Source organism: Thunnus albacares, chromosome 1 (assembly GCF_914725855.1).
Source record: "Thunnus albacares chromosome 1, fThuAlb1.1, whole genome shotgun sequence".
Taxonomy (NCBI): Eukaryota; Metazoa; Chordata; class Actinopteri; order Scombriformes; family Scombridae; genus Thunnus; species Thunnus albacares.
In genome coordinates, this window is record NC_058106.1 from 36,697,575 (window position 1) to 36,717,618 (window position 20,044).

Below are 20,044 nucleotides of genomic sequence, written 5' to 3' on the forward strand. Positions count from 1 at the left end.
GTTTGTGTGTATCACTGTAAAAAAGGAATATATAATGTAATATTATAATGTGATTTTTCTAATCTATTTATCTATGCCGTCTGTTGTCCCATATGAAGAAAAACGGACGGCAAGATAACTCATATTATTGTGGCTGCTGCATTGCTTCCTGAATTGTATTATAGTGGAGGCGTCTCCACAAACGTAAGAAGAAATTACTACATTTTTGTGAAATATATATATTGGGCTTCGGGGGAAAACGAGCAGAAGTGCAAATTCACACAGTAAAGGCCATGTATCAAAGGACTGACTCATTTTAATATCTCAAACAAAAACACCAAACATTCTCTCGCCTCTTGATTCTGAGAATTTCTCGTGTTTTTCTTTGGTGTGTATGATGAAAAATACAATTATTTTTTAGTTTCTGACAGTTAATCAGACTGAACAAGCTATTTAAAGGTATTAATGTGGGGTTTAGGAGATTACAAAAGACATTTTTTACTGTTTTAGGGTTAGGGCATTAGGGTTAGGGTTAGCGCGTTAGGGTTAGCACGTTAGGGTTAGGGCGTCAGGGTTAGGGCGTCAGGGTTAGGGCGTCAGGGTTAGCGCGTCAGGGTTAGCGCGTTAGGGTTAGGGCGTCAGGGTTAGGTCGTCAGGGTTAGGTCGTCAGGGTTAGCGCGTCAGGGTTAGCGCGTTAGGGTTAGGTCGTCAGGGTTAGCGCGTCAGGGTTAGCGCGTTAGGGTTAGGGCGTCAGGGTTAGGGCGTTAGGGTTAGCGCGTTAGGGTTAGGGCGTCAGGGTTAGGGCGTCAGGGCATTAGGGTTAGGGTTAGCGGGTTAGGGTTAGGACGTCAGGGCATTAGGGTTAGCGTGTTAGGGTTAGGGTTAGCGGGTTAGGGTTAGGGCGTCAGGGTTAGCGCGTTATGGTTAGGGTGTTAGGGTTAGGGCGTTAGGGTTAGGGTTAGCGCGTTAGGGTTAGCGCGTTAGGGTTAGCGCGTTAGGGTTAGCGCGTCAGGGTTAGGGCGTCAGGGTTAGGGCGTCAGGGTTAGGGCGTTAGGGTTAGGGCGTCAGGGTTAGGTCGTCAGGGTTAGCGCGTCAGGGTTAGCGCGTTAGGGTTAGGTCGTCAGGGTTAGCGCGTCAGGGTTAGTGCGTTAGGGTTAGGGCGTTAGGGTTAGCGCGTCAGGGTTAGCGGGTTAGGGCGTCAGGGTTAGGGCGTTAGGGTTAGCGCGTTAGGGTTAGGTCGTCAGGGTTAGCGCGTTAGGGTTAGGGCGTCAGGGTTAGGTCGTCAGGGTTAGCGCGTCAGGGTTAGCGCGTCAGGGTTAGCGCGTTAGGGTTAGGTCGTCAGGGTTAGCGCGTCAGGGTTAGCGCGTTAGGGTTAGGGCGTTAGGGTTAGGTCGTCAGGGTTAGCGCGTCAGGGTTAGGGCGTCAGGGTTAGCGCGTCAGGGTTAGCGCGTTAGGGTTAGCGCGTTAGGGTTAGCGCGTCAGGGTTAGCGCGTTAGGGTTAGGGCGTCAGGGTTAGGTCGTCAGGGTTAGCGCGTCAGGGTTAGCGCGTCAGGGTTAGCGCGTTAGGGTTAGGTCGTCAGGGTTAGCGCGTCAGGGTTAGCGCGTTAGGGTTAGGGCGTTAGGGTTAGGTCGTCAGGGTTAGCGCGTCAGGGTTAGGGCGTCAGGGTTAGGGCGTTAGGGTTAGCGCGTTAGGGTTAGGTCGTCAGGGTTAGCGCGTTAGGGTTAGGGCGTCAGGGTTAGGGCGTCAGGGTTAGGGCGTTAGGGTTAGCGCGTTAGGGTTAGGTCGTCAGGGTTAGCGCGTCAGGGTTAGGGCGTTAGGGTTAGCGCGTTAGGGTTAGGGCGTCAGGGTTAGGGCGTCAGGGTTAGGGCGTTAGGGTTAGCGCGTTAGGGTTAGGTCGTCAGGGTTAGCGCGTTAGGGTTAGGTCGTCAGGGTTAGCGCGTTAGGGTTAGGGCGTCAGGGTTAGGGCGTCAGGGTTAGGGCGTTAGGGTTAGCGCGTTAGGGTTAGGTCGTCAGGGTTAGCGCGTTAGGGTTAGGGCGTCAGGGTTAGGTCGTCAGGGTTAGCGCGTCAGGGTTAGCGCGTTAGGGTTAGGTCGTCAGGGTTAGCGCGTCAGGGTTAGCGCGTTAGGGTTAGGGCGTCAGGGTTAGGGCGTTAGGGTTAGCGCGTTAGGGTTAGGGCGTCAGGGCATTAGGGTTAGGGTTAGCGGGTTAGGGTTAGGACGTCAGGGCATTAGGGTTAGCGTGTTAGGGTTAGGGTTAGCGGGTTAGGGTTAGGGCGTCAGGGTTAGCGCGTTATGGTTAGGGTGTTAGGGTTAGGGCGTCAGGGTCAGGGCGTTAGGGTTAGGGCGTTAGGGTCAGGGCGTTAGGGTTAGCGTGTTAGGGTTAGGGTTAGCGGGTTAGGGCGTCAGGGCGTTAGGGTTAGCGTGTTAGGGTTAGGGTTAGCGGGTTAGGGCGTCAGGGCGTTAGGGTCAGGGCGTTAGGGTTAAGGCGTCAGGGCGTTAGGGTTAGGGTGTTAGGGTTAGGGTGTTAGGGTTAGGATTAGGTCAAATGATTAATTGAGAAAATAACTGACAGATTAATGAAAATAATTGTTAGCTGCAGACCTACATCAGACAAGTGAACAAGCTTAAAACTACTTAATTTCCTTGGTTTTCATGTCTTTTCACCAGCACAACAGCGGTATTTACGTGCATATCAGTGCGGCATACTTACAGGTACCTGTTCTGTTCTGTGGTCTGGTGGGCTGGGAGTCGGGGGACGTGAGGCTCTGCCTGCGGCCGACCTCGTCTGATGGAGATGTTGGCAGAGACGAAACCGGAGGCGTCTGGGCTCGACGTGTGGGAACCAAGGTGGTGGTCGGGTAGCTGGAGAACATTTGCCTGTCACAACACAGAGAGGGGTCAAAATAATCATCTCAATTTAATAAAAAAAAACACAAGGCTAATCATTAACGCCGACTGTGTGTGTGTGTGTGACTGACAATATGTGCAGCCATCTGTTTTCTGACCTGAGGAGGCTGAGAGGCATGACCCCTGGCGACTCCGAGGCAGGGACGGTCTCTGTGTCGGTGACAGGTGTGGTAGCGGTGGTGGTGTCCTCCAGCGAGGAGCTCATGAAGGAAGTGGTGCTGGAGGCGGAGGGGCTGGTGGTGACTGGGGTTTGTGCCAACTGCTCTCCCTCTGTGCCTTCCCCCTCACCCTCTGGTTCACTTCTCAGTCCTAAGAGGGATCAAAAGACAGACTAAGCTGACGAAATGCCGTTTTATCTACAGCATATTGATATAATAGTGATCTTTCTGTAGTTAAGCAGTAATAATGATCAGTGTAGCGCTGAAACAATCAGGCTACTGTCAAATGAATTTATAAAAGCAGATCAAATCTCTGTATTTTCTCACCAGGCTTGGCTTTTCCCCCACTGGGTTCCTCCAGCAGTCCGTTGACGACTAGTTTGTAGATCATGGCCTGCGCCCTCTCCAGGTCTGCCAGGCCTAAGGCCCGCTTGATGGGGGAGCGCATCACCGCCCGCTTCACCATATGGCGCATTAGAAACTGAAGCGCCGCCCGCATCTCCACCTCCTCTTGGCACACTGGCGAGGTGGCAGCTGTGCTCCCACTGGTGCTGGCATTTAGATCAGCGTTGTGCCCGCTGGGTGCTGCTTCCGGTAACACCTTGATGTTAGAAGAGAGAATGAGTTATCATACAGTAAATGTGACAATATGTGACCTGAATGTGGAGCTTTCATCCACATCAGCCAGTCGTTTTGTACACAGATGTCCTCATTATTTAATTTATATAAAAAGTAACATATAAAACTACGATAGGAAGGTGAAAAACAATCACTTTTCATAAAGGAATAGTTTGACATTTTGAGAAATACGCTTTTTGTTGTCCAGAGTTAGATGAGATCAATACCACTCTCACAGGCTCATAGAGACTCATTTAACTCCAGAAATAGTCCTGAACAAGCTAAAAGTAAAATCACAAATTATACGGATTAAACAAAACGTTTTAATAAGAAAACTTCAGAGGTGCTAGTAGACGGACTAGCTGTTTCCACTTGTTTCCAGTTTTTATGCTAAGCTAAGCTAACCAGCTGCTAGCAGTGGCTTAACATTTATTTGATGAGATCGGTATCAATTTTCAATTCAAACTAAAATAGAAAGAGAAGAAGGAATTCGAATAATTCCCGAAATGCTGAACTATTCCTTTAATAGTGTCATCATCCAACTGGAGAACATGTCGGTGTTTAAACTGGTTTTGTGTGAGTAAACCTAGAAAGCTTCAGTACCTTCGGTATCAGGAGCAGCTCAGCGTACTTGCTGCAGCTAAGCAGCGCGCTGAGGGTCTTCATGGCTCCCAGGTAGAGGTAGGACAGCTGCACGGCGTGGATCTCTGATTGGGTGGCGACAGAGGCAGGCGAGGGCTCGTGGTTGCGGGTGCCGTGCTCGTGGCCCTTCTTCCTGTTCCCCTCGGCGGGAGCGTGAGGAGCTGCGGAGAAAAGGGTCTCGCTCCCACCTACCCCACCGCCGACCACAGAGGAGATCTCGCTCTCTGACTTTGAGTTGGGCGCCACGTGTGCTTTGACCTCATCCAGGCTGTGGGACACACGCAGGTCAGAGGTCGTGGTATTCGTAGCCGCTCCGGACGAGGCTCCGACGTTATCCTTCGGTTCGTTACGGTTGTGCCCCTCGTTGTCCGCCTTGTCTTCGTTACCGGTCGGCTCGTGCCCGGTCGAGGCCGCGTTGCGATGCTTCTTGTCGTGGCGACGCGCGCTGAGCTTAGCGGCGGTTTCCTCGTGGATGCTGGTAAGGTAGGTGAGATCCAACAGCAGCGAGGCGGTGAGGCCGCGGAAACGCGCCACGTCGAAGGGCAGCGGCTCACAGGGTTCCAGGTTGTATAGCGGAGTGTCACTAGGTGACCAGAAAGTTGGGAAGCTTTAATAGAAGGGAGTGGAGAGTGAAAAGAGACAAGGGAAGGAAACACAAAGTGAGGGAAAGGGCAGGAGAGAAAGAGCACGGCATGCATGACGAGAGACAAAAAAAAAAAAAGGAATAAAGGAATGTGTGGGTATAGCACAAAACCATGCCGAGTGAGGATTTATCGGGCCGTGCAAAAGAGTAATGGATTAATAATGATGCAAAAGGGCAAGTCAGTAACAGATGTGAAAGCAGCAAATTAGAGCGAAGGGGGAAAAAAAAAAACGGAGGAAGTGATAAAAGCAAGAGGCTAATGCAGAGTGTGTCAAGAGGAATGTGAATATACAGGCAGAAACATTCAGAAATCACATTCAACTCCATCTGTGTTTTCTAAACGCATTTCAATCAGCCATGTGGTCATACCGCTGATGACCGTATGCCTACACGGAAGCACACTTCATATTAGTAACCAGAACAGAACATCATGCATAGCACTGCTGCTGGACCCACATTCATGTGATCTTACTGTTGAGGAAGAACAACAGCTTTCTTTCCCCCATTAAAAAAAAGTTATTTGAAAGTATATTTTTTTTACCCAACAGCAGTGACAGTCAAGATCTTGGCTGATATTAGTAAAATCAAAATAAATTTACTTGCTGACAGTTTAAAATATCTACAAAAACATACCAGTAAATAAGAAATATAACAACATATAAGAAAAGAGGCCACAGCAAAACTTTTTTCCCGCAGTACCTGATGGTGATCTCCGCCTCGTCCCACTGCACCTTCGCCGAGGTGCTGCCTTCCTTCACCACGCCCAGCAGAGTAGCATGCCGCCCGGTCTGCTTGTGCACGCACCGTCCGCCGACGCGGAGTCCCGCGTCCGCCCCGCCGATCACCGCCAGGACCGGCCACACCTCTGTGCAGAGCGTTCTCAGGTGGTGCTCCGACAGCTCCCCCAAACCGTGCTGCCGTCCGTGGCGTCCTCTCTCCTCGTCCGTCCTCGTGGGGGTTTCTTGGCTTTCCCGCTGGGCGTCGTGCTCCTCGCGGCTCTGCACCGAGCGGCTCTTTTTCAGCCTCTGACCGCCGCCGCCGCCGCCAGACGCGCCGGCCGGCTCTCTGAAGCAAGGCTTGATCTTGTGAAGCCGTTCGACCATGGTCTTGTTGATACGTTGAGTCCAGTGGTCCGTGCGGTGTAAGATCCGGATCAGCTGTGTGGTGGCCTCGGCCAGCACCGTGGCCATGGGGCTGCAAACCGGGTCTCCGGGTAGGAGGTCTCGAGGTGTTCCCCGCATCTGCATGTCACAGATCTTAACCTGGAGACATTCAAACATTATCAGAATACAGATTCATGATATGAGCAAACATCCTGTAAACAAGTAAACAACATTAAACTTAAAAAGATATTCTTTATTAGAGATAACAAAGCCTTTATAATACTGAGATAAAGTCAGCTTTACCACACTAGACATAAAAACACTTCCTCGCTCTCATCGCTGGTATTTCTGACTTGAGAGTAAAATGTGCTGCTCAGCCTTCATCACTCAGCAAATAAAAGTCTGGAGGAGGAAGGTGTGTTTGTTTTAAGTATTGTTACTGTACTTCACTGTATTTACAGCATAAGCAACAACACACATTAATCATTATTGACATTTTAAAAAACAGCAATGTAAATGTGCTGAGATTAGCTTAAAAAGTTAATTTGCTCCTGTAGTCCCGAGTGTTTTATCAAAGTGTTCGTTCCAGAGAGAAAGCATGAAAATAAGTAACTGCTGAGTCACTGCTGTTTATATACAATCCAATTAATTCTCCAGAGATACTCTTTAATATGGTAATTTTCTGCTCATCAACAGAAATCTCACTTGCGGTAAAGAAAGTATAAACAACTAAAAGTGCGATGACTCCTCATGTTGCTCTTATGCAAAGTCTGAACAGGCAGCTGGACATTTATGTCGTCTCACCTTCTCTCCTGGGTTGCTGCTGTAGAACATCACACAGGGATATAACTCGGTTGCATCAACGTCCTCAAAGGCTAACTTTGGTTCCTGTGGAGTCACAGAAAAAAAACACAAAAAAAAGCTTTTTGTACCGTTTCTTTTATGGATCGTCTCTGTTCTTTCATTTGGTGTATTTGAATAATAAAGGTTAGATTGAAATTTGAAATCTCACTGAATCAATCAAAGATATTGTGTATGAGTGTGTAACCTGCAGGTGATTTTCAGATGGTGCTGGGTGATAAGTATGAATAATAATAATAATAAGCTTTATTTAAAGAGCACCTTTCATGACATAAAATGCAGCTCAAAGTGCTTCACAAAAGAAATATAAAACATATATACACACATACATATATGTATGCATACATTCATTCACACACATACACATTAAAATGGGATAAATATCAGTTAAGACAGTAAAAGAGTAAAAGACAAAATTCTAGAAGAGGGATAAAATCATAGAGATCATAGTAAAACTAAATGAATTAAAGGTCATAGGAGTAGGTTTTGAGTTGCTTCTTAAAACTGTCAGCTGAGGTTTCCTGTCCGATACGAGGAGGGGAAATGATAAAAGAGAAGAAGAGAAGTGGCTGAATACAACCAACAAAAGACTAATACTGAGTGTTTGCAGCAGGTTAGTGGAGGGAGTTTCTTAAAAGTACCTATTTCTTTTCATTAAAGAATATACATTATACACTATACATATATACTAGAGCTGCAACGATTAGTCGATTAATCCATTATCAGAAAATTAATCGTCAACTATTTTGATAATCAATTACTTGTTTTGAGTCATTTTTTATTGATAGTAAGCTGATAGTAATCTCTGGCTTGTTACGTGCCGTGGAGCCGTCTCTCTCACCTCTCCGTTCTTGCCAAAGGAGATGGTTCTGGCCTCCATGTCCAGGACGCAGGTGATGAAGTCTCCCTGAGTAAAGCTGCTTAGCGTCAGCGTTTGCTCCCCGTTGTGATAGAGGTTGCCGCTGTACGCTCGGTATAACCACATGTCTGACGTGGTGCGGTGGTTGAAGTCGTGCACGGGCCATCGCGAAACGCCCACGCATGTGCCTTCATTGCCTCGGTTCTCCTTCACGATGTAAAACTACGAGGACAAGAAAACGTGAAATGAATCAAAACCTTTGAGTAAAACACTTTCTCATCAATTAATGCTCGTTAATGCAATTAATTCAGCTTTTTTGATTATCTTCAGCCGAGTTTACAAGACTAGATTATCCTTTTCTTTGTGCCACTTACCTTCCACTGGTAGCATCCGGAGGAGATACCAGTGGAGGCCAGGCCGTAGCCTTTACCCCCACTGCCGTGCGTCAGCCCCTGGCCGTTTTCCACCACACAGCACTGAGCCTTCTCCGGGTCAAAGGACACTTCCTGGATGGGAAGGTTCTCGTCCTCCTCCTCTGCCTCTCCCTATATGGATTAAAGAAAACGGGTCAGTCCCTCAAACCAATAATGACGTTAAAGACACGTGAGCGGGAGAGAAGAGTTGTTGGTCGGTTACACACCTGGAGTTTGAGTTCCTGGACTTTTTCTTTAATCTGGTTCGAGTGTTTGGCTTGAGCGATGGGAGCTTCCCACATGCAGTCAGACAGCAGAGAGAAGAGCCGCTCAACCACCTGGAAGACAGTAAATTATATTAACCATAAAAGCAAATTATTAGTCAAAAAAATCCTGTGAAAAGACTAAAACCAACAATGTGTTGATGTGTCTCTCAGCCCAATCGTTTAAAACAGCTCACAAATACTTTAATACTTTCATTTTTAAAAAGGTTCAGTAATTTACTCAGACAGCTGGTCGCTGTAGTTCTAACAAACAGGAGTAAATAGTGTATCTAGGCTTCTGTTTGTTTGTTTTTTTAAAAGGGGAACGCCGCCCTTTAAGACTTGTAAACATCAAACTAACTGGCATACCTGTGTCATTTGGTCATCCTCCATATTGGCCTCGCAGGCAGGCAGCACAGCCTCCAGAACATGAAGAGCCAGAAGACGAGTTCTCAGGTTTCCCACCAGAGGGACCCCTAGAGCCGACAGCAATGGAGTGTGAGAGGCTCATCTGTTGTTTTCCTTTGTTAACACATTTATCTGTGTTGTGTTACATAAACTGGTTGGTTACCTGAGCAGCATTTCTGTGCAGCGATATTGAGCAGCACTTCAGTCCATTTAGGGGAGGCCATCTTGGACTGGATGGCCTTGGAAGACACCACTCTCCTTAAGAAGACCAGGAAGTCTCCGAGGTGCAGCTCAGCCGTGTGCTGCTTACGAAGCAAAGCTGAAAGAACAAAACAAAACTGGTTCCTGATCTTACAAACAACTGTGCATTTGTCTACTTCTCAAATTATTGTTCAGGTTCTTGTTGGGGAAATATGTATTAGCAAACACAGGGGAAGTTCAAAAAGGTGTTTTCCATCATCACCTCTGAGGTCTTTCTTTTCAGAGTCTGCACCGTCCTCGTGTTTGTTGTCCTCTTGGTCTTTCCCGGCAGACAGAAGGCTAACTCCGGCCTGAGACAGCAGATTCTTCAGCTGACTGCAGAGCAGGTCCAGCAGAGATTGGACAACTTTGGGGCTCAGTTTGTCAGCGTATGTGCTGCAAAAGCCAAAGGAGAGACACAGCTGTTAAAGTCATCTTTTCTTTCATGCCTACTCCATCTCTCTCTCTCTATAGTTTTAAACCCTCCTAAATCCCCTACCCGGTGCTGATGGCCAGTATCTGCAGGAGCCGTGTGGAGGCCACCTTCAGGGCGGTGCTGAGCTGGGACACTCCGGGTTTCTGTAGCAGCTGGAGGGGCTGCCCCAGCATGGTCTCTGTGCCGCAGAGCTGGGAGAGCACGTTGAGAAGCCCGCTGGAGATGGCCAGGGAGACGTCCACCGGCTGGTAGCGAACGCTCAGTGCAAACACGGTCACCAGCAGGAGGCGCTGCTGGGCTTCTAGGATGGAGAGAAAGAAACCAGAAGATTTGAGAAATGTGTTTTGCTCAATCGATCGTCTTCTCGTACACACACGAGTAAAATGAAATCCAAAGTTCTTCCACTTGTAGATGAAGCTGTCGACTGAAAATTTAGAGTTAATGTCAGTGGATTTTGTGTCTATGCACTACTATGGATGTTCAGGAGGAGTCTTTATTACCGATGTGGTGCTTGTTTGCCTGCAGCGCTCTCTCCAGTGTGACAGACAGTTGCTGGTAGATCTTATGAACAGCTGTCTGGATTTCCATCTGGAGGCTCCTCTTCGCTGCTTTTACACCATCCTGATATGTTAAAACACAGGTAGAGAGCACAGTAATATGATTATTCTTGTTGCCATCTGACCTGACTGAAAACGTATTAATCTACAAAACCCACAGATGGAAGTACGTGTCGATACCAGCCTCATACCTGATAATGATGCAGCTGCACGCTCTCCCTCTTCAGCCCTCCGGTGCCCACGGTGCCGAGGCCGAAACAACCTGCGAGGAACTGCAACCTGACGGAGGTGAGCAGGGACGAGGACTGGAAGGCACCGCTGGACCGATCTGCGTTCCCGGGCTGGCTGCCCCCCTTCTCCTCCATGCCGGAGATCAGCACCACAATCTGGTGAAGAGCTTCCAACCGCAGCTGTAGAGGTACAAAACAGTCATTCTAACAGGTGAACCTCTCCGACTATCTTCTGGATTTCATGTTTTTTTTGAGAGGGCTGCACGATTGCAAACACTGTGATGCTAATCTCAGATAATCCACTAACAAGAACAAACCTTACTTGCTTGATTGCTTGCTTGAAATACTCAGCAGAGCATCAAACTGGCAGGTGAAAAGTCTCTAATGAATGCACTCTGCAAAGGTTACAGCGCCTTGATGTTTTAGGATTTTTTAAAGTACACATTCATGACCCATTTACATCCTCAGCAGGAACTTGAGGCGCCACATGCTGGGAATCAGAAAGTATTGAGAGATAGACCAACACGTTGCTGGTTTTGGTCTTTTCATGGGATTTGTTAGACAGCCCCTCACCTCTGCCCTGCTCTGTTGCTGTTCCATAGCCAGGATAGTAGCCTGCGGACTGGTGGACATGCTCTCTTCTGGCTCCTTGAAGGCCGGAGCCAGGCCCACGTCGCCGCTGATGAAGCTGACCATGTTGTCGATGAGAGCGTGGATGCCCAGCGAGCGGCTCAGGTCCAGGTCCGACTCTTCGTACGAGTGCGCCGAGCTGTAGCTCCGCTGGCGGCTCAGTTTAGCCCGGAACCAGGACTCGGCCAGGGAGTCCGGCGAGCTGTGAAGTAAGCCTGAGGGAAGGGAGGAGAGGGAGAGAGGGAGCCTTTCAGATGCGTAAACACATAAAAAAAAAAAAAAACTCTACTGATGGATGGACCATGTTGCTTTTAAGTACTTTAGAGCTATGCGGTGCGATGTGATATTACTCCATAAGAGCTCATCTAATGATTAAATGCTGATTCTTCATGCGGACACAAGCCTTCATCAGCCATTATGAATTCATCTATAATGGGCGCACTGAGTTCTCCAATATCCACTGAGGAGGAAATGCTGCAGTTGGAACAGTGAAATGGTAACCAGTGCTGGCATTTCCAACAAACAAAATAACAACTGAAAGCACTGAAGTCAAAGAGTATCAGCACTGATGGTTTCTTTAAACGTGTCAACTGGTAATTCCATGAAATCTCTTCAGTGGGTCAAACCACATTCTTCACGAGGAATGACGTCATCTTTGTGCAAAGTAACAAGCATTCCGAGCAGAAGAATGAACTTTTATATCTTCTACGTTAAGATTTCTTTCTGCTGTTTATGCATTTGCACGCTACACAGAGAGGAGGAATATGAAGTGTCTGAGCTCAAAAACAAGGGCCCTCATCATGTGAGATGAATGGAGGGGGGGGCGGAGGGGGGCGGGCATCACAGTCATGGAGGTTATGAGCTAACAAGAGGAAGAAACATGCCATCGTTTACTTGCTTGGAGCTCCTCTTGTGTTTGGGGCTCAACTGCCCCAAAAGAAGCAAATAAACTATCCACAAAAGGGATCAGAAGACAGAGAGACAAGAGTAACATATGAAAGATGACAAACCAAACAGCTGCATCATCCTTACTCCGCAACGTCACAGTTAGATTTACTGATCTTTACCTCTCTTTTTGTGAGAGAACGCCAAGTCAAGGTCGACGTTTCTCCGTCCACTCTGGAAGAGGAAAACAGAAATCACGTCACCACGCTGTTGGAACTTTATAAACACAAAAATATAAATGTAGTGAAGGATACGTCTATGTTTGGGAGAGTGTGTGTTTTACCAGAGTGTAGCCCTCTTCATCTGACTCGGGCTGGGAGAGATCAGACTCGCTCCTGGACTTCATCAGCCTGTAGCTGGGGCTGCTCTGCACCGAGCGGCTCTCTGCGCTCAGACTCTCACTCCTACGTACACAAACACACCGCAGACACCAGTTAATCATATGTCAGAGCAACAGCTTATAAATACAACTCAACTAAATACATAATGATTTTACCCACTAAGACGCTACATAAAGCAAAAACAATTCCCACTACGCCACTAAAAAGTATAATATAAAGATCTAAACATGATAAATCTGATACTATAAAAAAAATTACAGCAAAGCAAAAGCATTTCATAAACAGTAGAGAACAGAAACCAGACGCTATCAGGTTCATGGTGCTCCGGGGGGGGAATGTGGAGCGTAAATATAGGTCAACGTTTAGATGAAACTTGTTGACACAAGTGAAAAGTAGGTTGAGAACGTCGAGGTTCTTTGTATCAGCAAATTTTTGATGAAACAGCCAAACGCTATAAAAACAGTTACGCCTTCCTCTGCTGCCTGTAGGCGAGAGACGAGGACGGGACGCTAACCTGTGTAACTTAATATCCCAATAAAAAATATAAAGGTTTACAGTAAAGTTTTACTGTTATTACCAGGCCAACAAGGAATTCTGATATATTTTCTGCAGATTTTCTGCAGATTTTAAACCAATAGAGATGCTGCTTGTAGGTTTTTTAGAGGTTACCAGTTATTTATTTATGTATTTGTTTGTTTATGTGTTGTAGTGTTAATTGTTGGGAGATGATTAATGGTTTATTTTTGTTCTCTCTCTGCTCCACATTGAATCTCTTCTGCATTTTAGTGGCCATGTGTCCTGTGCATTTTATGCTGGTCGAGTTTTCCAACAAACACTTTGTTTTGAACTGTTTGTGATGAAATAATAACGATTCTACTAAAAATCTACTGAATATTTCTTTCAGCCTGCTTGAGGTCATTTTAGGTTGTTTTAATGTGTTGTGTATATGTGCTTATTGTTGCTCAAAAACAATCTTTGTTGTCTTAAATGTATATTGTTCATCACATTACAAGCAAAAAAACCATTCTGCTGAATTCTGCAGATTTTCATTCTGGATCACCGATGAAAACTGTAAAAAAATCTGCAGATTATATATTATATTATTATTATAATTCCTGGTTATTACCATCGTTATGACGGTAACCAACAACAAACACAAGAAGAAGAAGAAGAAGAAGAAGCCTCTCCTACAGCACAGATTTTTGTTCATAGGCATCATATTTCCAGTTTTAGAAGATAACTGTAGTGTTAAACTTGTTATATTGGTGTGTATCTTGTTAACCAATTAGTCTTTTTTCCATTATGTACAAGCTCAAATATTAAAGAACAGGTCCAGATTTAAAACATCACTGAAATGCCAACATGAACACTGAAACAGTTTCCTCTTGTCTTTACCAGCCAGATGAATCTGAATATATCTGGCCGGGTGAGCGGGGGGGTGAAAGCAGTGCTCGCCCCGACCTCGTTACCACAATAATATTTATTAATTTGGCAGATGCTTTCATACAAACGTGGTACAATCTAAGCCCTTAAACCCCCCTCAGACTGGGGGGGGGGGGGGGGGGGGTTGTGCTGGGCAGCTTCCAGGTGTGAATGTGTAACTACGCGACTGTTTCCCCTGGAAAAATAAACAAGTCCATCCGACGCTTATATGAGTCTTCAGCAGTCAAGAGTTAGACAAATCATGTGGGCGGCAAAATTCCCTGTTTGTGTTTTCTTCCTAACACAAAGAGGAACTTTAAACTAAAAAAGATTGTATCACTGGAAGATATCAATCTGATTTGCCTAACTCAGACTGCCAAAGCTTCACATTATCCTCGGCTGAACTTTAGAAAGCAGTTTTATACAGAACAAAACAAAAAGGCCGGGGATTATGTCCTCCGTGTCTTCAATTGGATTCTCTTCAGTCTGGGATGTGTTCACGGCCGGTATGGACAAACAAGAACTGTTTTGACGCTCATACGGACATGTGAGTGTTGTTTAAAGATACACTAGAAAAAATGTGAAATCTATCCTTTATATTTTGTCAGAGGAGAAGGATCTGTGCGTCCAGTGCTCTGACCTCGTCATGAAGCTCAGACACTCCTGCGTTCCTGTAGCCGACTGGGTCTGACCCTCCTCCTGGTTCTGCTTGGTCAGTTCTCCCAGTACAGGGCTCACCCCCAACACCAGCAGGGCACAGCGGTGAATCACCGAGTTACAGGCTGCCGTGTACAGGTCTTGACCCTCTGGGAGACCCGTACTTCCCCTCCTCCCCTCCTGAGACAGAATGGCGTCCTCCTCTGTGCCTGCGCCTCCTCCTCCTCCTCCTCCTACTCCTACTCCTCCTCCTCCTCCTCCTCCTACTCCTCCTCCTCCTCCACTCCTGGAAACAGAGCCGGAGCCCAGGCCTGTGCTGCTGCTGCTGGCCCGCTCTCTGTCCCGACTGCGAGCCACCTCCCGCGCTGAGAGGAAACATTGAAAAATTTCTGTGTTGTGCGACAATGCACATACACACACATATATAAAACACACACGCACACACACACACACACACACAAAAGATGCTGGGTTAGAGGACAAGCAACAGCCACATAATGCACCATTAATGTTTATTCAAGTCCAAAACCAAAGCAACACACCAACATTGATCCTAGCGCATTTTAAGCCCCTAATATACAGTTGAATCATCTGTAAAAGAGCTAAGAAGTAACTAAAATGCATCTGTTTCCACCCGCCTGCATGTCAGAAGCCACATTGAGCAAAATCACACGCTAAGAAACTTCCATTAAACTAACTGGTGAACTGCTTCATCCCTGACAACTGCAAGACGTGCAGTTGTCAGCAGTGCTGCTTTGTCATATAGAAATCATTTGGATTGCACTTAGATTTAATGTGCATTTAAATGCTTTAAATAATAATGTAATATTCTGGTACTCTGTGCTTGTTTGTAAAGTGAGATGTGTCTGTTTTTTTTGTAATCTTAACCCAGTGTCTGCACATGTGCTCTTATTTAATGTGTTTTAATTGTGATGTTTGTTGTTGTTGTTGCAGCAATTCTCTTTATCAGAGCCTACTGGGTTTATACTGGGTTTATGGGGGGGGGGGGGGGGGTTAATGGATTTTTATGTATGAATGATTATAAGGATGCTGCTGAGTGCGTCTGGAGAGAAATGCTCTGTAATGCAGCGATGCTGAGCCAAAGAAAAGTTTCCCCAAGGGGACGATAAAGTTTATCTTTACCTCATCTTAAAAAAATATTCAAACCATTTAAACTGCTACACCTCAATTACCTGAATAAACTTGTCTTTTACCAGCACAATACATTCAACAGGTTACAGTGCAAAGCAAAAAATTCATCATTTTCAACCAGTTTAATAACTGAACTCATCAAGCAAAGATGTGGTGATCTGCTGATTTGCACACTGAAAGCATATCGTAGCCAACGACTCCAGGGGGATGTACTCACTTCCAGCCGTCATCACTTCGTGTTCCCTGTCCTCCTCGTCATCGTCTTGTTCCTGATGGCCTTCCTCTCTCTCACGGTCGGCTCTCTCCTCCAGCTCTGCCTCCTCATCGATGGTGCGTGTGAACGAGTGTTCCTGAGGGTCCATGTCCAGAGAGTCCTGATTGTCTGAGATCTGAGTGGGTGTAAACAAATGACATCCATCACATCCAAAAGCCGACCAATTCACACAGGAAGTATCTAATTAGAGAGGGAAACGTTAAAACTATAATATGTAATTATTCCACATTAAAATGTCTAAAAACAACTAGACCTATGTTATATATGTTGTTGAGTTGTGTACTTACATTATCCAAAATGTTTATAACAATGTTCAAACTCAGAGAAATCTGTAATTTAATCAAAGTAACGAACCGTTTCATTTGGTCGCCTGTCAATGGCGTCATACCTCCTCTACCAAAGAGTAAACACGCACAAGATGCATACGGCGGCGCTGTGTTTGTCCGCTACAATGGCGTCTACCAAAGAGTAACTTACACACATACAAGATAATACATCGGCGTTGTGGTTGTTCCACACAAACTGTTATAAATTGACTTTTACTCAGTTTTAAGACACATTTTCATGATAAATTTAAGTCATTTTGAACTATATCTTTTAGCCGGAAGAAGGATTTTAGTCGTTGGACGTCTGAATCTTAAGTTATCAGAGAAATAAACTGGACAAACATTAGCAGCAGCTCGGCTAACAGCCCCTCCAGGAAGTCCGGTGGTCACCGAACATCGCCGGAGAAATATTGATTTTTTTTAGGTGAAACAGCTTTAATTAGTATTTTAAAGATTTTAATCTGCGTGTACATTTGTTTCTGGAGAGGAGGAGACCTCTGCGGATAATTCGGCTCCCGGGAGAAACCGACCGAACGTCTGGATCTAAAGTTATAAGAGAACGAACAAGTGATAGCAGCAGCTCGGCTAACAGCCCGCACCGGACGTCCGGTGGCTGCTGTACATCGGTGAAACAGTTTTATTCAGTGTTTTTACCTGTAATCTCCGGGTCTGTTTGTTCTGGAGAGGAGGAGACCTCTGCAGGTAAAAACATCCTAAACTAAAATAATCCTATCCCGGTGAAGCTGGTTATTTCACAACAAAGACAACAATTCCCAGGATCCCTTGCTACTTCACACCGTCATCACACTCCGTCTCTTGTTATTGTTTTGATTGAGACCCCTAGCGGCTGAAATTACATGTTGTGTGTTTAAGGAACATCGGAAATGTTACAAAACTAGTTTCGGAGCTTTTTAACCACCTGCAAACTACTGAATAATTAGAGATGTCATATAAAGATAAATACATGTGTGTAGATGTGTTTATGTCTGCAATGTAGTTTACTCACCCTCCTCTCACGCGAAGAGGATCTGGTCTGGATGAAATCCATATTCTTACAGGCCAGCAGGCGGTTTCGAACTTTATAAACACTGCGATAGACTTCAGCCAGGGTCTTAGACGGCTGGTACCTGATGGAAAAATGAACACAATGCAGATGTGACATGTGATTTGTAATTCAGGCTGGTATTATGGAACAGTATCAACAGTTTATCCTTCATGTCATATACAGAAGATCATGCTGGATTACCTTCCCTCGCCGCAGGCTTGGCCCTGCAGCCCCGTGTGCTTCAATAAGGCTGCCAACACAAACCTGGACACGGTGTCTAACAGGGACTCATTACTGAGAGACGCATTGTCCCAGTCTGCAACAGAATGCACAGCACAGTCAGTAAAATTCCTCTCTAGAAAAACAGCCAATGTAATTCATTATGTGCTCAGTCCAAAGACAGACCTTTGCTGATGGCGTAGTCTTGCATGTTGATCCAGAGGCTGTTGGCAGGTTCTTTAGTGGAACCCAGAGCCAAAGCCACCAGGACACTCAAGTCAGGATGCAGCGTGCAGTCGAAGGGCTTCTGCTCCTCATTACCAGAAAGTGCCGCCTCCAACAATGAGCTGATGCAAGTGTCTAAAGGACAAAAGTGAACCAGCATTCATCACCTCAGCGAGTCAGTGAAAACAACAAATGAGTAATGGAATAAAAATGAGTCATTAGAAAAAAAAAAAAAACACTTTAATGAGACAGTCCAACTAAACGTCCCGCTGGAATTTTAACAACTGGGATCACTACATCATGTTGATAAAATGTAAACAGTAATCTATCCGTCCTCTGCCTACCCAGCTGTGGGATGTCCATCTCCAAGCCGTTGCTGAAGAGGGGGGTTTTGAGCCAGTAAGCAGTGTCCTGTTCCTCCAGCGAGGTGGGGGCTCCCTGCAGCATCCCGCCGAGGCAACGGCCGACCAGCAGGGCGACCGTCCTCTCCAGGTCGACGAGCCACACCCAGGAGAGCGCCGGCTGCGGCAGGGACATTCCTGAGGCTGGCTCAGCGAAGTCCGAGGTGCCTGGGAATTTAAAAAAAAAAAAAAAGGTTTTGTGTAGTGGAAGAGGGATAGGATCAATTATACTGCTGATTTTGAGGTTTAATGAGGTATTTAGAGCTATTGAAAGTTCTGTTATTTTTGATTTGTACAGTGAAAATGTGATGGATCACGAGAGAAATGTCATATGGTGGACACCTTTAAACAGCGTTAATGGGAACCAGACTCCCAACCTGAGTTACAGCCATGTATTATCTAGAAAACTACAAGATTCCTAAATAACTTGTGTGCTGTACTTTGCAAAAATAATTTAGGTTTTTTTTTTTTAAATGCTTGTTTTTTTTAGTAAAAGTATGTCCCTGTAACAATTTGTCTTTCCTACACAGAAACATGTGCAAAATCAGTTTTATATTAGCATTGCCACATGAAAATAACATTGTTTCAACTCTCATTTGGTAAGTTTGCAAATGCACTAAATTAACACACTAAATTAGGGATGCACGATATTGGATTTTTTGCCGATATCCGATATGCCGATATTTCCAACTCATTGTGGCCGATTGCCGATGCCGATATATGCAAATATTTTTTTTCCAGCTGGCTGAGGAGACTATTACACATGCAGTCATAGATTGTTCTAAGTATGATCAAGAAAGACAATTTATGAAGGAAGAACTCAGGAAGGCTGGAGTTCAGGAGTTCAGCATTAAAACTTTAATGAACCTGCCAAGTGGGAGCAGGCAACATATCAGCCTCTCATAATCAGCAGAAAATTTCGGGCTGATGCCAATATTTCATTTTAGAGCTTATATCGACCGATACCGATGACGTGCTGATAATATTGTGCATCCCTGCACTAAATCTTTGAGTAGAGCCAGTGCAACATACACACCAACTTAGCTTTGATGCATGTTCACTTTACTGTTTAAAAAGAGGACTCGACGCAGATCTAGTCTGGTTTACAGCACATGACATTGTGTAGTAAATGTGTTTAGATATAATAACTACACTAAATATTAATATGCAGCGATAAAGTATACAAAACCCTGGGGAAGCAGGTGTTTAATTAAGAGTGTCAAATATGCAGCACATTTTCAGGTTTTCATGTTTCGTGCTCACCATGAAGAGGCCACTGCAGCTCCTGGTCCTCCAGAGGGGAGGCAGCAGGCAGCAGTCTGTTGAGGCGGTCCAGAGGCGGCAGCAGGTCCAGCAGGTGGCTGAGCAGAGGCCTCGCCACCGACACGGGGAGCAGCAGCAACGAGTTGATGATCTGACACAGCATACTGCCCGCCGCCGACACGTAGATCACATCTGGAGACGACAGAGACATGATCAGCAGTTTACGACTGTAGTAAACAAATGTAGGGAGTTTTCGGCTGTAAAAAGCGAAGTGAAAAACAGAAGAAATATGGGAGAGGGTTGATGGAAATTATGTGGGTCACTTCCCATTACTGTGAGTAAATAATCCTCTTTAATTTACATAATTAACACCTTAAATAATTTCTGTGTTTACTTTTAATAATAGATTTAAACAGCATGCATTAATATTGTTTTCCCATCATGGTCTCAAGCTGCTGCTGCTGACTCTGAGTTGAGGAAAACATAAGTTAAGATTCTAATAAAGATACAATGAAAGTGTTTCATGATGAAAAGGCAAAAGAAAAACAAGCGGAGGAAAAGGTCAAGATAGTGACGCTGCTGAAATGATTAATTGCTCCTCTTCACCTTGCAGCTTCTCTCGTATGCTGCCGTTCCAGGAACTCTCTTTAATCAAAGTGGCTGAGCGGGAGAAAATGTCTGTGGCGTGAGGCAGCAGGAGCTGCAGATGCTTGTGGAGCAGAGCCACGCTGCTGGAGTTCTGGGAAAAACAAGAAGATATTTTAGTACACAGTCAGAGAAAATGTGATTTATATAAATACCCGTGGCCACTAAAAATCCATTCATTT

At 45.7% G+C, this 20,044-nt stretch overlaps 1 protein-coding gene across 7 annotated transcripts in view; it reads right to left on the reverse strand.

Annotated features, from left to right (window-relative positions):
• The window catches only part of herc1 (HECT and RLD domain containing E3 ubiquitin protein ligase family member 1), a 71,496-nt gene that overhangs the window by 34,101 nt on the left and 17,351 nt on the right, over nt 1-20,044 (reverse strand). For 3 of the 7 annotated variants that reach the window (XM_044357920.1, XM_044357933.1, XM_044357900.1), the window contains exons 16-41: nt 19,824-19,956; nt 19,218-19,409; nt 17,898-18,122; nt 17,515-17,688; nt 17,311-17,425; nt 17,071-17,191; nt 15,682-15,853; nt 14,296-14,701; nt 12,176-12,296; nt 12,015-12,066; nt 10,891-11,162; nt 10,279-10,497; nt 10,031-10,151; nt 9,594-9,831; nt 9,318-9,490; nt 9,018-9,173; nt 8,816-8,922; nt 8,411-8,521; nt 8,145-8,315; nt 7,753-7,992; nt 6,855-6,938; nt 5,647-6,209; nt 4,266-4,911; nt 3,372-3,645; nt 2,985-3,195; nt 2,690-2,856 (exon numbers count right to left, since the gene is read on the reverse strand). In XM_044357920.1, coding sequence (XP_044213855.1) covers nt 2,690-2,856; nt 2,985-3,195; nt 3,372-3,645; nt 4,266-4,911; nt 5,647-6,209; nt 6,855-6,938; nt 7,753-7,992; nt 8,145-8,315; nt 8,411-8,521; nt 8,816-8,922; nt 9,018-9,173; nt 9,318-9,490; nt 9,594-9,831; nt 10,031-10,151; nt 10,279-10,497; nt 10,891-11,162; nt 12,015-12,066; nt 12,176-12,296; nt 14,296-14,701; nt 15,682-15,853; nt 17,071-17,191; nt 17,311-17,425; nt 17,515-17,688; nt 17,898-18,122; nt 19,218-19,409; nt 19,824-19,956 — 5,464 coding nt within the window. The remainder of the gene's footprint in view (nt 1-2,689; nt 2,857-2,984; nt 3,196-3,371; nt 3,646-4,265; nt 4,912-5,646; nt 6,210-6,854; nt 6,939-7,752; nt 7,993-8,144; nt 8,316-8,410; nt 8,522-8,815; nt 8,923-9,017; nt 9,174-9,317; nt 9,491-9,593; nt 9,832-10,030; nt 10,152-10,278; nt 10,498-10,890; nt 11,163-12,014; nt 12,067-12,175; nt 12,297-14,295; nt 14,702-15,681; nt 15,854-17,070; nt 17,192-17,310; nt 17,426-17,514; nt 17,689-17,897; nt 18,123-19,217; nt 19,410-19,823; nt 19,957-20,044) is intronic. The other 4 variants (XM_044357934.1, XM_044357909.1, XM_044357932.1 and 1 more) reach the window with 3 other exon arrangements.